Source organism: Chiloscyllium plagiosum, chromosome 9, assembly GCF_004010195.1.
Source record: "Chiloscyllium plagiosum isolate BGI_BamShark_2017 chromosome 9, ASM401019v2, whole genome shotgun sequence".
Classification (NCBI taxonomy): Eukaryota; Metazoa; Chordata; class Chondrichthyes; order Orectolobiformes; family Hemiscylliidae; genus Chiloscyllium; species Chiloscyllium plagiosum.
The window spans coordinates 11691501-11707908 of record NC_057718.1 but is presented as its reverse complement, the minus strand read 5'-3'; the positions used below and the strand labels follow the sequence as shown (position 1 = coordinate 11707908).

At 41.0% G+C, this 16408-nt stretch overlaps 1 protein-coding gene across 2 annotated transcripts in view; it reads left to right on the top strand.

Moving 5' to 3' along the window:
- The window catches only part of wdr27 (WD repeat domain 27), a 531763-nt gene extending 521047 nt beyond the window's left edge, over positions 1-10716 (top strand). For both annotated transcript variants that reach the window (XM_043695384.1, XM_043695383.1), the window contains one exon: positions 8778-10716. In XM_043695384.1, the coding sequence (XP_043551319.1) occupies positions 8778-8825 (48 nt within the window). In that variant the 3' untranslated portion in view covers positions 8826-10716. The remainder of the gene's footprint in view (positions 1-8777) is intronic.
- Positions 10717-16408: the final 5692 nt, after the last annotated feature.

The following is a 16408-nucleotide window of genomic DNA, read 5'->3' as shown; positions in this document are numbered from 1 at the left end:
TGTAAAATAAGCTGTTATTTATGTTAAATTGCCAGTTGGCTGTACTTGTAAACACTGGGTATTGTTTCTTCCAGTTACTTACATTACATTCAAAGTATGAAAGTAACATTAGCCTACCAGGAACACTTCATTGAATTAAAATGCCGTCTGACTGGTGAAGTAGCAGTTTTGCTTATTAATATAACAAACTGCTTATTAATATAGTTTGATCCAGTTATAATACTCATATGGAACTGTTTACATTAGCTGTACTTCAGCAGCAGTGGAAAATTTAGGACTTTTTTATATAAAGGAAAATGCCATTTGCCCAACAAATTCCATCCTTCTTAATCATACATCAACCCCACTCACCATCTTCTCACTATACAGCTCAATCCTGTTCTTCTATAGCATTGTCTATTAGAATCTTAGATTGGTTCCAGGATAGAAGGAGACTATTCAGCCCATTCAATTTGTTGAATCACTACTGGTTCTCTGTGAGAACAATTTAATTAATATCATGTTTCCACCATTTCTCCATATACCTGCAAGTCATTTCCACTCAGGTACCGATCCAACCTCCCTTTGAAAGCCACAACTGAATCTGCCTCCTCCGCATTCTCAGTCTGTGTATTTTAAATGCTGTACAAATATATTATTCCTCACACCATGTTTGATTCTTCTGCCATTCATCTTCACCCTTCCACAGTTCAGAAACAAAGATTTACCAAGAAATTTCTCTCTGTCTGCTTTGTACGGATCCCTCATGTTTTAGAACACCTCAGTCAAATCTCTTCTAAATCTTCCTTTCTCTGAGGAGAACAGCTCAAACGTATTCAATCTGTCTACATAATTGAAGTCCCTCATTTGCAGAATTGTTTTTGTAAGTATTTTCTGTCCCTTGACTAAAGCCTTTTGAACTGATTTATTTTGTCCTCTTAACTATTCTGTCCATTCTCTTGGTGAAGGCCTGGAAAGAAAATGGCGCTGGTATAAAATGAGCTTCCACTTTTCTTTCACCTCTTTTGATTTTTCACAAAAGCCTACATTCACCTACTTTTTTCAGACCTACTGTCTCCTTCATGGTGGCTTTGTTTTACGTTTCTTATATAAAAATGTTTTTAAGCTTTGCAAGCTACTGAGAAAGGTACAAATAATTTAGCCAGTAAATAGTAGGATACTGAAAAGTGTAAAGGTGCAGAGGGATCATGTAATGCTCCTTCACACATCCCTGAAGTTGCACAGTTAAAGAACATGATTGAGAAGGTATACAGGACATTTGTCTTCTTTAGTGAAGGTAGAGAATATAAGAATTGGGAAGCTATGTTGCATCTGGATAGAACAGCTTTAGGCCTCAGCTTGAGTACTCTGTGCAACTCTGGTCACCACACCAGAAGAAAGATGTGATTGCACTAAAAGGGAATACATGAGATTATTGATGTTGTTACCTGGACTATCTTTAGTTAAGAGATAAGATTGGTCAAACAAGAATTGTTTTCCTTGGAACAGGGAATGTCAAGAAAGATCTAAGCAAAGTGTATAAGCATACGAGGGTGTCTAGACAGAGTGGGTAAAGAGGCTGTATTCTCATTGGTTGAAGAGTCCATAACTAGGGGCATAGGTTAAGGGTAAGTAGTAGAATATTTTTCACCTAAAGATGGTGAGGAGCTGGAACTCACTACCTGGAAGATTGGCAGAAGCAGAATACCTACTGCAATGAAATAATATTTGGATAAGCACTTTAGGTGCTGTAATCCACAAGGCTATAAACCAAGAGATGGAAGAGAAATAATGCTGGATGGCTTCTTGTCGGCTGAAATGCACACAGTGATCTGAATAGCCTTGTTTAGTGCTAACTGGAGTTTACAGGTCAAAGCTAGCCTTAGCAAGTGGGACACCAGGGGATTCCGCCATTTCCTAACTGACAACCAACCAGAATGCCATTCCTCCTCATAAAAGAGAAAATGGTGAGACAGCTGTAGAGTCATAGAAGAAACAAACCAAAACAATAATGTACATATGGTTGTTGCTCACAATCATTTTCTTTTTCCCTGTCCTGATAACACTGCACTAATTCTGCCTGGTTTATTGCTCCATGGCTTCTAAGTGCCAAGTATCTAGCTTTAATCTGTGAGGCGAGTTGCACAGAATGATGCCAGGGCCAAAAGTGTGAAATTACGAGGATTATTTACAAAGACTAGGTTTGTATTCCCTTGAGTATAGAAGATTAAGGGCCAAACTGACTGAGGGTTTTAAGATGAAAAATATAGTTTTGTTGAGTAGATAGAGACTAATTCCCCTGATGTGGCAGGTCCAAAACAAAAGAGCAGAACTTGAAAATTTGAGTCGTTCAAAATGGTGTCTAGAAGCACTTCTTCACATAAAGACAATCTGGAACTCACTTCCACAAAAGCTGTTCAGGCTGTGGATTATTAGGATATTTTAACACAGAGATTGATTTTTATTTAGGCAAGGATGTTAAGAATTATAGATGAAGGTAGTTAGATGGAATTAATGCACAGATTAGTTAGGCATTTGAATGGCAAAACCGGTTTGAAGGGGTGAATGGCCTCCTGTTTTCTTATGTTCCTGCACATTAAACATATGCAATTTGTTTAATTGTGGAAGGTATTACAATCAAACCCAATCTCAACTTTGCATTACACACAGCAATCACTTACACGCTTTTTGACAGTGGTCTCTGGTCTGCAGTATAAAAACAGGTAATGAATAGAATAAAGAAAGGATAAAGTTTGAAGAATGAAATTGCAAAACAGTGAATGTGACTCATTTAGCCTTATCACTGCATTACTCCGCTCTTATCAGTTACCTCAGTGAAGTGGAAAAGAGATCTTTAAAATCAAAGAACTCATTAATTGACCCTTATATCAGCTAATAATAAACTGATACCAACTCAGTTAGATGATGGAAAAGAAAACAGAAGGTCGTTCTGGTCAAAAGTCCCGGTGTATGAAATGGCCATGAAACAAACTCCTCGCAAATGCTAAAGCTATCAGACTAAACACTTTAAAGAAATAGCAGCTATCAGTATCTGTAACAAGTTAAGCAAGAAAACATTGCTTGCCAAAGGCCATGTTGACCCCAAATAATAAGTAATTATGAGAGTCTTTATCAGGGATACTGGGTCTGGACAACATCAATCGGGATGTTAGGCTGTTATTTAGTGTCGGAGAGAGATACGTGGCTTGGAAGGAAAGTTACAGAAGCTGTCTGTGTTAAAAGATGATACTACTGTACAATGCCCTAATCAGATAACTACATATGTTATTTGGTCTGTGAAACATAAAGAAATCATTCAAGCATTGGAGTGGTGCAGGATAGAGCTGTGAGGCTAGCCTGTATTAATAAGTATTGTGTTAAGAGAAAGGGCCAGAGAGAATGAAAAGGTATTGAAAGGTGGCAACTGCTAAATGCCCTCATGGAACTATGTGAGATATAGCTATGGATATGGAATTACATCTGGAAGAGACACAAACCTAAAGCCATTTCAGCAGAGCATGTGAAAAGCTAAGAACAATAATCCTACATGCTCCAGAAGAGTTTTACAATGTTTTGCACACTGCATTGACTTACAAAGTCATAAATAAGCAGAGGCAGAGACCTGCCCATTTTAATGATGCATCACACCAAGGATGCTCTGCTTTCTCACTGTACATAAGTTCTTAGCATTAGGATCAATCATTTTCAGCATCTGCCACCATGTCTTCCTACAATATTTCGGAATCTTTATAACTGTTTGCCCTTCCCAATTTGCTATGTCATATTAAAGTCATACAGCTGCCTGATTTCGGGTTCTTAAAGCACATGTGACTAATCTCTATGATTGATGGTTGGATGAATTTAAATTCAAATCTTTGTTTATATAAAAAATAAGAATGGCTTGAAGGACAATCTTCCAGGGAATACCAGTAACCAGGATGCATCCTCTTACACTGTCCTTTGCTTCCAGTCATCCAGCCATCTCTTTATCAATAATGCTATAATTCCCTTTGATTTCATGGACCTAATTTATTTTTTTAACTCATTCACAGGATCTAATAAAAGGCTTTATAAGGTACTTTTTCAAATATTTCATGAATTTGCAAACATTTGGTCTAACCAAAACGAAACAAGCAGCTGTTATAATCAAGTTCAGAAAATATGAAGCTAAATTGGATGCCTTAAGAATGCTACATTTTCTCGTGTATACAATGTGTTTTCAAACTCGTTTGCTTTCATCTTTTGACTTTCGTCTGAGACATAACCGGTTTGGGCATCAATTCGATACGATTGGAGCCAATTTGGGTTTGTGAAGGAAGCCATCTGCTTAGTTGGGCATTTAGACCATTTCAGCATTTCACTACAATAAAGAGGCCACTGTTGTAGGATATTTCAACCAGACAATGTAAATGCAATGAAACATCAACACGAGTGCGATTTCATATTGCATCATTGGAATGGACAGGTAATAGAGGCACTGTGCCAGTTATTGACCAAGAGTGAGTCTAAACAGCATTCCATGTGGTTAGTATGGAAAAGAATTGAGACAGTTTTGTAACTAGTGCATCAAATACCCAAGAAATTCATGAATGAATTTCAAATATATGCTAAAGCTGAAGTCAGCTTTACTACCTCAACTCTGATTAATATGCATTAACAGCAGATTATGCCAGTCTTATCCTTTGTGTATGTTTGTCATGGACAGTTTAGAGTGTTTTAGTGGATATATTTTACTGACATATATTGCCAGTATACCAGCTGAGAGATGGTGTCTGCGTAAAAGAAATGTAAAATATGTTTTGAATCTGAACATGGCGAGACCGGGTTTCCTTTGCATTTGTGCCTGAAGACATCTGAATTTAAGTGACGCTGCAATATACCCTAAGTCTCCTCAATTTTCTCCTACCTAAAGTGCTACATCCAGACTAATCCCTACCAACAACTTTAGCCACATCCCAAATTGTGCCAGTTTGGAGTGCTGAGGGAACATTGGGATGGGAGATGGGGAGCTGCTGTCAACACCATCGAAAGATGCAGCAGGATGTCATTTCCTGTCGAATTGGTTATAGTTTTTTGAAAGTCCGTCCTCACTGAGGCTCCCCTACATTTTCTATTCTTTTTGATGCATTTTTAGGACCTTGCATAAGTCATGTTAAAAATCATCACTTATCCAGGCTTAAGATTCCATGTGTTTGATGTGCTGACATTTGAATGAATTGAATTTTAATTTTTAATTATTAAGATTCAAAAAAAAAGTTATGTACCACCCTAGGTTTGGTTTGTCTTTGGGTGTAAATTTTTGACACATATATTTTTGAATAATTGACTTTGGAAAGATACTTGGACATAACTTGGCATCAACAAAATAGGAGCAAATGTGGCCACAGTTTATGAGTTACTCTCCAGGCGAAAATATGCAGCTTCTTAGAATCAAAGTTATTCTTCAACATAAGGATTAATTCATGGGTTGGAATTCAAATAGAAACAGTAATACTTTTGGAAAGAAATGGGCTAGGTTTCCTTTCCAGGCTTGCCAGCAGAACCAAATAAAGACCAGAGTGAAATATTTTAAACTGTAACTGCATAAGCAGGGAATGTAAATTTCATTAGTTGCACCCCAAGTGATAACCTCCCTTTAAGGAGCCAGTTTGAGCAGGCCAAGTCTCCAGACTCCAGATGAATATGGCTGAGGTGGGAAATGCAGGCAAAACCTTTGCCAGAAGCAGGAAACTCAGCACAAGGTCTAAATGCTATCAACGTTAATGAAGCTTATACGTATACTGCAACCATATTCCCTCATAATACAGTATGTGCACTATTATCAAAGCATGCAGTCACACACCTTTCGACTTTGACATGCTGTAGCCATTATGTTTTAGGAGAAAGTGGGGACTGCAGATGCTGGAGAGTCAGAGTCGCAAAGTACGGCTCTGAAAAAGTGCAGCCAGTCAGGCAGCATCTAAGGAGTAGGAGAGTCGATGTGTCAGGAATAAGCCCTTCATCAGGAAAGTGGACCTGGGCCTCATCCACTGCCAAATCAGAACCACCCGCCAACTAGAAGAACACCTCATCTTCCACTTGAGGACCCTTCAACCACATGGCCTCAATATCAGCTTCACTAGTTTCCAAATCTCTCCTCCCCCCCCCATCTCATTCCAGATCCAACTCTCCAACTCCTTCCCTCTGCCACATTCTTATTGAAGGGCTTAGAGTCAAATGTCGACTCTCCTTCTCCTAGGATGCTGCCTGACCTGCTGTGCTTTTCCAGCACCACCCTTTTCGACCCATCAACATTTAGTCAACTTGAAACAAATGCCTCCACAGCATTTCTTACTGAACAAAACTCTAATATTTCCAGGACTGTGCAACTAAACAACACAGCAAGAACTTCATGGTGTTTTTTCAGATCTGTTTCCACCCTGGAAGGACAGCATGGTATCTTGAAAGCAGAAAGTGAACTTGAAATCAGGAATGGTAGAGGCTTGTGATTACCAGTGGTCCTACACAGCCATTTCTTGCCTGTCCTTCAAGGCGAAAGTGATCATGTCCATCATCTGGGACGTTTGGTGAGCATTTGGTGGATTCATATGTGACTGCTAAGGCCAAAATGCACAGCAGAAGATTCTGCTGCAAATAGATCAGGATGTTGCAGAAACCGAGCTTTAGGCAATGTTGCTGCCTCTGGATTTCCTTTCCTTGGATTTCTCTCTGTCTGCCATTTGCATGTGTTTCCAAAGGAGGCGGCGCTGTGTCTTATTTAGGGATCCTGGGCAAGCTACTTCAAGGACTCAAAGTCAAGATCAAAACCTCTATGTGGAGTTTTCAGAGTGTCCTTTGAGCATCATAAGAACACGCTGCAGACTCCAGCTCTCCACAGGTGGTCTGTTTTGTTAAGCAAATACTAGATGTTCTGACTACATGACTAGATGACTTAGTTGTGGTTGTCTCAATATGGTGTGCTTACCTGGCATGCCTACTTTGGTGAGCATCTCAGTGACTGCTATTTACTTCTGCCATCTGATCTTCAAAAGCTTCAGAAGGCAGCTGAAGTGAAAATTGTTCAGCTTCCACGCATGATGCTGATACACCATCCATTCATTGAGCAGAGTGGGCGGGGTTATTGTTCCATAAACTTTCAGTTTGGTACACCGACCTCATCCTCTTCTTTCTCTGACTGATGCTCAAAATCTACCGAAGGCTGGTTTTGTTTTGGCAATTCTCGTATGTGTTTTGTCATCAATGTAAAAAGCTAGAGAAAGTGTACTGCTGAGGTATGTGAAATCATCCACTGCTGACAGGTTCTGGTACTGGACTGAGAGCCTGGCCCGAGATAGGGCTTTCCTGGAGGAGGCTGGTATATCACCCCAGTTTACTTTGCGCTGATTGTAATGCCAATGCTGTCTCGTGGGAAGACCAGATACAACCACACAATTCCTGAGCAGTTCCCACAGAATCCTGCAGGCAGTTAGCATGTTTGTACTTTCAGTTTCAGAGAGGGAAAATGCCACAGTACAGTACCATAACACTCAGGCAATGCCTCATGGGCCAGCAAAAGGAATCAATTTGGATCATTCATTATCAGAGCTCAGTCAATTCAATTGAATTTAAACATCAAATTCTAAATTTTGCTTTCCTTCTTTCATCCAGTCTATTAGAATATAAACTGTTAAAAAAGGTGATAAGCATATGAAATTGGTGGACAGTGGTGTAGCTGAGTTGGGAATCCTGGATTCATTTAAGGCAGAATCGGTAGAGGTTTCTCAGATGGACAGCCGAAGGCCATCCGGAGCTCTGTTTAATCTTCTGATGTTGTATATGACAGAATTTTTGATGTGTGTATTAGCACATTGAAGGAATGATACGCTGTGACTTTACCCATGGACAGAGACATAAAGACTGGCTTGACATGCTAGTTTTTAGGGCAGTTTGCAAATGAGTAATAGCTCTATTTAGATTAGTTTGGAACTTCAACTCAGCTAAGATAGTGGAGTGACATATATTTATTAAAAACAAATAGTCTAACCACTGGAATGGAAAATGAATCTTGCAACTTACAACAAGATAACGCGGAATTAAGATTACACCTCTTTTCTCCCACATCTGCTTAAATTGACAGTCACTGCTGAAGAATTCTTTTAAACCTCCCTGAGTATTTGAAGTATCTCACAAAGGGATGAATGCCAATCTGAGTTCAATTCCCAAAGCAAGTTCAAGTAACAGTACTTGTGCCTGGTTTGAACTAAAGTTCAAACTGCTTTCTGCGGTACTTCATAACTTCAGTCCTTCAAAGGTCCCTTTGAATTCATGTAACAAAGAATTGATTATACCATGTGAATAAGTGCTTAGCAATTCAAGTCTAAGACCGATAAGGCGTAGGGGCAGAAGTAGGCCATTTGGCCCATTGAGTCATCTCTGCCATTCGATGAGATCATGTCTGATCGGATAATCCTCAACTCCACTTCCCTGCCTTTCCCCAAAGCCTTGATCCCCTTACAAGTTAAAATGTGTCTATCTCAGCCTTGGATATACGAATACATTTATTTAACAATTTTAGAATCATTTTTTGAATCAAATTGCATTGGATCAATGTTAACCAATGAGTATTTTGTACATAATCTTGTACATAAACATCAAAATGATCAGGTTTACAATTCCATTAATAGCAGGAAATTACAATGTCAGTGATAGAATAATGTTGAAACATCAAGTGAAAGAGAGAGGTCACAGTAATAATGCAGGAGGACCAGCAGTTTATTTAGTCTGTAATGTGCCATGTCTCGTTTGTTTTTATGTCACAGTTCATCACAGCCACCTTGGACGGCAAACTCCAACTGTTTGTACCATAGCGGGCAGAGGATCCTGATGGCACAGTCCTACATCATAACCTGAATATAACAGGAAGAAATCATATCAGAAACCAAACAATAAGTATCACAAATTGTGAAGCAGGTTGGAGGTCAGAGATTCATGATGAAGCAAGTGACATATTTGGTATTTTCTCAATGTCTCTGGGATAAAGGGCTTGCGGGAAACAGATTGGCAAAAGTCTTGGAGATGAATGGATGTTATTCAGCGAAGATGATGAAAGTAATTCTGAGCCAAAACAGTTGTGTCATAAGCTTCAACTCTGCGTCAGACCATTAAAGAGAAGAGTGTGTGGTTAGAATTGTTTGTGTTTTAGTGGCTGAAAATGAAGAACTTATCTGTGACTTTATCGTTTGAAAAGGAAACTGTAAATCCACTAGGCAATTTTTCATACTGTCTTTGCTGATCTAAACATCTCACTGTTTTGGAAGAACTCTATTAACTTAATGAAGACTTGTAATTAGAAATAAATGCATTGAATATAATTACTAATTCCTCCACTAAATGGTTTCTAGAAACCAATGGCAGTTCAGTTAAAAAAAAAGTGTTCCTTATCTTTGCAAACAGAGTAAAATAGAACAATTTATCCTCACACATTCATTTAACAAATACTCTCTGTAATTAGCTGCCTGAAAATTAAATTGTGGACTACTAGTTTGAAATGAATAATTTCTGAGAATATTTGACTTTGTCAGAAGGTGATTAACAATGAGGATAACGAGATGACTTAGTTCCAAAAGGGCAGAAATGGAATGAGGACCTTCATATTCCAGTTAGCATTACTGTACATTCTTGCCACTTAGTCTCTTGTCAAAAAGTCTCTTTCCTCATCTTTGCAAGGCAGAGTGCAATACCTGAAAGTTTATATATAAAGAACAAAGGACCCATAAGAGCAGATAGTAAAATTGAAATCTCTATGGAGATTTACAGAAGGTATATGTGTGATTTTTGGAGTTCATCTCATGTCCTCCAGGTAAGACTGTACTAGCTGAATTTTCATGTGCTTTCTTACCACAGCAACCCTTGGACATTTACCTACAATAGTGAAAGAGAACAATGATCTAGGTCACAACCAGTTTTGTTCAATATCACACCCCATGCCCATATTGGAATCACCCTGCGCACGTTGTGTATAATGGTAGAACAAAGCCTAGATGTACAGAGTTGGAACAGCTCTGGAATGCAGGTCTTCAGAAGTTACTTGACCTATATTTCCGTGATCTGCAAAGCCATCCTTAATAGTACTGCATCTATAACTCCCTCCCATCTGCTTAAAACTCATTGTCAAGATATAGATAAGGCCAGCATTTATTGCGCCAGATCCTACATTCTGCCAAAGATAATACAAGAATGACAAAATCCGTTAGCTTGATTGGCCACTTCAGAGGAAAGTGAGGCTTGGTGGGGGACTGGAATTAGGGAAGACCAGGTAAGGATAGAAGCTTTCCGTCCTTGAAGCTGTGATTTTACTAGCAATCAAATTGTTTCATCATCCTTTATTCAGATACGAGTTATTTAATTTCCTGATGAGTTTTTTTTTAGAAACTAAATACAGGTTCTCAAACTGTCAGGCTCAGATTCACGTTTATTGTTTAATATTGTTTTCTGCTTTGCCTTATTCTGCCTGTTAGAGGTCCACCTGATGTTTAGATCCTGAGAAGCAGGTATCATTTGTTACATTCTGTGTTTAATGGGATAGACACAGTGGCAAGGCTAAGTGTAATTTTTGTGCATTTAATAACCTGTATTGGTGAAAAGGATAAATGCAAGTGAAAAGTTACAAAGATGAACCACTGTAAATTTACAGCACTGCTGGAGACAAATAACAAGTGAGAAAATCAAAACATTACACATAAAACAACACATCTCAGTAGCAGATTCAAACCAGACTCTGTGTTTTATTCCAGACCAGACTTGGAGTTTACAAATTGCAAGATTTCAAAATGATGACTGCTGAAGTTAATTCGTGGTAATAAGTATCATTACATTGATGAAATCAAAGTAGTCCATACAGGAAAAATACCATGAAGGATTTCTTCACAGAAGGAATAGTGGAGCTTTGGAAAAAACCCCTTCCCTCCACCCCTGCTCTGTCCCAGAGAAAATGCTCTTAAGACTGGACTTTAACTGAGAATTATAAAACTGCAAGATTGGCAGATTTTTGTTCACCAAGGGAATTAAGAGTTGCAGAACCAAGGTGGGTAAGTGGAGTTAAGATACAGATGAGCCATAATCTTAAAAGCAGAGTGGACTGGACACAAGAGACTGAACTATCTCATTCTGTTCCTGATATGCAGGGATGCTGAAAAGAAAAGGTGAAATGACTGATATCGGGCCGCGATGAGCACTTCATAAGTGTAAGATGTTTCATTTCAATGTGTAAGGGTATACAGTAAACCTAAACACATTCCATTCATAGCACTGGTACAGAAGGTACCAGGTGTGCTCAAACACATCTGTTGCTATCCATTCTCCTGTTGGCCGCTGCATCTTGGATTAATATCACATCCAAGAAAAGTGACCTGATTCCACTATATTGAGATCATCACTCATTCTGCTGTATTAAAAAGCCAAATCCTTACCTCTTTCACCTGTAATCACCCTTCTAACAGTACTGTGAGTTGCCTACACCAGATGGAGTTCAGGAAGTCAGCTCCTAGAGGCAATTTGTAATGGACAGGAAATGCTGGTTCGTTCAGTAATGCCTGCTTCCCACAAATTTGCTTCATTTTAAATCATGAAACAGAAATTACTGTAAAGACACTGGTATCCGATGGGAGAAAGGGGAAACAGAAGCCTTGAATAGGAATCATTTACTGCAATTCTAACACAGCATCAATCTGTTTCTTTTATTTCTTTGGATCCCAACAGGCCTGTGGTGTACCTTTTGTTTTTTTTTCTTCAGATTTCCAGCATTTTGCCAGTTTATTTTGTTAAAGCCACACTGTTCAATTCACTGGAGTTTGTCACTGGACCAGAATCACTGAAGCAGCTTCCTGAGGTTTGGGGAGAATCATTGAGCAGGAGCCACTTTCATTCCCTCAAACCCCAGAGAGTGCCGAAGTTTGAGTTGATGTCGATCTGCTGGTTATTGGTTTTACATTTCTCCCCCACCTGGCACCCTGTTTTGAATCTCAGCATTTCTATTTTTGTTTGGTCAACTTCTGTGCTTTTGTTTGGTCAAGAACTCGACCCAAGGAAGTTCTGCAGCTTTCATTCTTCGTCCTGAATCTGCCAAGTGTTCCCTACTCTACCAGAAGAGAAAAAGCCTTCACCATCGAAGATAGTCGTTGCCTCAGTCAACCAATAGTGGACTCTCTGCGGCGTAGCTCGGACTACTCAAACAATGCTCCACATTTTTTTGAAGAAATTAAAATTTATTGCATGGTATTTATTTTCCCATTTCCAGTGCCAAGGAAGAAAGTACACCGCAGAGAATTCAATTCACATTCATAGAACACCGGTATTACAGATGTCGTTAGCATCATTTGAAAAGAATGTGCTTCCATTCTGCTATCTGATTTTGAAGTTGAAAATGAAAAGGGTATCAGATTCCTATTTTTCGCTCCCACATTAAATTGAACTTTATCACAGACTGCTGGAAACCAGGTTCCCCTCCTCTTTGCCTGGCTGATTCGAAGTCTGTTCACAGGTGCATGTACATGTTAATAACATTGAGTGGTAGGGCTTCACACATTTTCTAAATTTTAATGAAACTGCTCAGAAACCGAGCTAACCATTTCCCAGAATTGATGAGAGAGAGAATCTTCTGTCTGATTAAAGTGCCACTAACACACACAGAGCCTTGGGGAATCACGCTGCTGAGTTTACACTTTCACTGACACACAGAGCCTTGGAAAATCTCGCTGCTGCATACACACTGACACACAGAGCCTTGGGGAATCACGCTGCTGCATACACACTGACACACAGAGCCTTGGGGAATCTCGTTGTTCAGTTTAAACTGTCACTAACACAGAGAGCCTTGGAGAATCTCACTGCTGAGTTTACACTGTCACTGACACACAGAACCTTGGGGAATCTCGCGACTGAATTTACACTGTCACTACCAATACAGAGCCTTGAGGAATCTCGCTGCTGAGTTTAAACTGTCACTGACACACAGAGCCTTGGAGAATCTCGCTGCTGAGTTTACACTGTCTCTAACACACAGAGCCTTAGGGAACCTCGCTGCTGCGTTTACACTGTCACTGATGCACAGAGCCTTGGGGAATCACGCTACTGAGTTTACACTGTCATTGACACACACAACCTTGGGGACTCAAGCTGCTGTGTTTACACTGACACTGACACACTCAGCCTTGGGGAATCTCTCTGCTGTGTTTACACTGTTACTGACACACAGAGCCTTGGAGAATCTCACTGCTGAGTTTACACTGTCACTGACACACAGAACCTTGGGGAATCTCGCGACTGAATTTACACTGTCACTACCAATATAGAGCCTTGGGGAATCTCGCTGCTGAGTTTAAACTGTCACTGACACACAGAGCCTTGGAGAATCTCGCTGCTGAGTTTACACTGTCTCTAACACACAGAGCCTTAGGGAACCTCGCTGCTGCGTTTACACTGTCACTGATGCACAGAGCCTTGATGAATCACGCTACTGAGTTTACACTGACACTGACACACTCAGCCTTGGGGAATCTCTCTGCTGTGTTTACACTGTTACTGACACACAGAGACTTGGGGAATCTCGCGACTGAATTTACACTGTCACTACCAACACAGAGCCTTGGGGAATCTCGCTACTGAGTTTACATTGTCACTAACACAATCTTGGGGAATCTAACTGCTGTGTTTACACTGTAACCAACACACAGAGGCTAAGAGAATCTCGTTGCAGAGTTTACGCTGTCACCAACACACAGATCATTAGAAAATCTCGCTGCTGAGACTTCACTGTCACAGACACACAGAGCCTTGGAGAATCTTGCAGCTGAGTTTACACTGTCACTGACACACAGCCTTGGAGAATCTCATTGCTGAGTTTACACTGTCACTGACACACAGAGCCTTGGGGAATCTCGCTGCTGTGCTTACACTGTCAATGACAGAGCCTTGGGGAATCTCGCTGCTGTGTTTACACTGTCACGAACACACAGAGCCTTGGAGAATCTCGCTGCTGTGTTTACACTGTCACTGACAAACAGAGATTTGGAGAGTCTCACTGCTGAGTTTACACTCACTTACACACAGAGCCTTGGAGAATCTCGCTACTGTGTTTACACTGTCACTGACACACAGAGCCCTGAGGAATCTCACTTCTGTGTTTACACTGTCACTGACACACATAGCCTTGGGGAATCTTGCTGCTGTGTTTACACTGTCACTGATGCACACAGCCTTGGGGAATCACGCTGCTGAGTTTACACTGTCACTAACACACAGAGACTTGTAAAATCTTGCGACTGCGTTTACACTGTCTCTAACACAGAGTCTTGGGGAATCTAACTGCTGTGTTTACACTGTAACCAACACACAGAGGCAAAGAGAATCTCATTGCAGAGTTTACACTGTCACCACCACACAGAGCCTTGGGGAGTCTTGCTGCTGCGTTTACACTGTCACTGACAAACAGAGACTTGGAGAATCTCACTGCTGAGTTTACACTCACTAACACACAGAGCCTTGGAGAATCTCGCTGCTGTGTTTACACTGTCACTGACACACAGAGCCTTGGAGAATCTTGCTACTGAGTTTACACTGTCAGAAACACACAGAGCCTTGGAGAATCTCGCTTCTGAGTTTACACTGTCACTAACACACAGAGCCTTGGGGAATCACGCTGCTGTGTTTACATTGTAAACAACACACAGATCATTAGAGAATCTCGCTGCTGAGACTTCAATGTCACTGACACACAGAGCCTTGGAGAATCTCGCTGTTGTGCTTACACTGTCTGTGACAAACAGAGATTTGGAGGATCTCGCTGCTGAGTTTACACTGTCACTGACAAAAAGAGCCTTGGGGAATCTCGCTGCTGTGTTTACACTGTCACTGACACACAGAGCCTTGGAGAATCTCACTTCTGTGTTTACACAGTCACTGACACACAGAGCCTTGAGGAATCTCGCTACTGAGTTTACACTGTCACTGACACACAGAGCCTTTGGGAATCTCGCTGCTGTGTTTACACTGTCACTAATATACAGAGCCTTGGGGAATCATGATGCTGTGTTTACACTGTCATTGACACACAGTGCCTTAGGGAATCTCGCTGCTGTGTTTACACGGTCACTAACACACATTGCTCAGAGAATCTTGCCCCTGAGTTTACACTGTCAGAAACACACAGAGCTTTGGGGAATCACGTTGCTGAGACTTCACTGTCACAGACACACAGAGCCTTGGAGAGTCTTGCGGCTGTGTGTACACTGTTACTGACACACAGAGCCCTGGGGAATCTCGCTGCTGTGTTTACACTGTCACTGACAGAGACATGGGGAATCTCGCTGCTGTGTTTACACTGTCACTAACATACAGAGCCTTGGGGAATCATGATGCTGTGTTTACACTGTCACTAACGCACAAGACCATGGAGAATCTCGCTGCTTATTTTACACTGTCACTAGCACACAGAGCTTTGTAAAATCTCGCTGCTGTGTTTACACTGTCACTAACATACATTGCTTTGAGAATCATGCTACTGAGTTTACACTGTCACTAACACACAGAGCCTCGGGGAATCTCACTGCTGCGTTTACGCTGTCACTAACACACAGGCCTTTTCCTAATCACGCTGCTGAGTTTATATTGTCACTAACAGAGCCTTAAGTAATCTCACTGCTGAGTTTACCCTGTTACTCTCAGACAGCGCCCTGGGGAAACTTGCTGCTGTGTTTACACTGTCACTGACATACAGAGCCTTGGGGAATCATGCTGCTGTCTTTACGCTGTAACTGACACGCAGAGCCTTGGAGAATCTCACTGCTGAGTTTACACTGTCACTGACACACAGAGCCTTGGGGAATCTCGCTGCTGCGGTTACACTGTCACTGACACGCAGAGCCTTGGAGAATCATGCTGCTGAGTTTACACTGTCACTGACACACAGAGCCTTGGGGAATCATGCTGCTGAGTTTACACTGTCACTGACACACAGAGCCTTGGGGAATCTCGCTGCTGTGTTTACACTGTCACTGACACACAGAGCCTTGGGGAATCTCGCTGCTGTGTTTACACTGTCACTGAAACACTAACCCTTGGAGAATCTCTCTGCTGGGATTATACTGTGACTAACTCAGAAAATTGGAGGATCTCGCTGCTGCGTTTTCACTCTCTCTCACACAGAGCTTTGGAGAATCACGCTGCTGTGTTTACACTGTCACGAACACACAGAGCATTGGGATCTCTTCTTGCTGAGTTTACACTTTCACTCACACTGAGCCTTGGGGAATCTCGCTGCTGGGATTACACTGTGACTAACTCACAGAGCCTTTGAGGATCTCGTTTCTGAGTTTTCTCTCTCTCACACGCAGAACCTTTGGGAATCTCACTGCTGAGTTTTCACTGTCACTGACACACAGAGCCTTGGGGAATC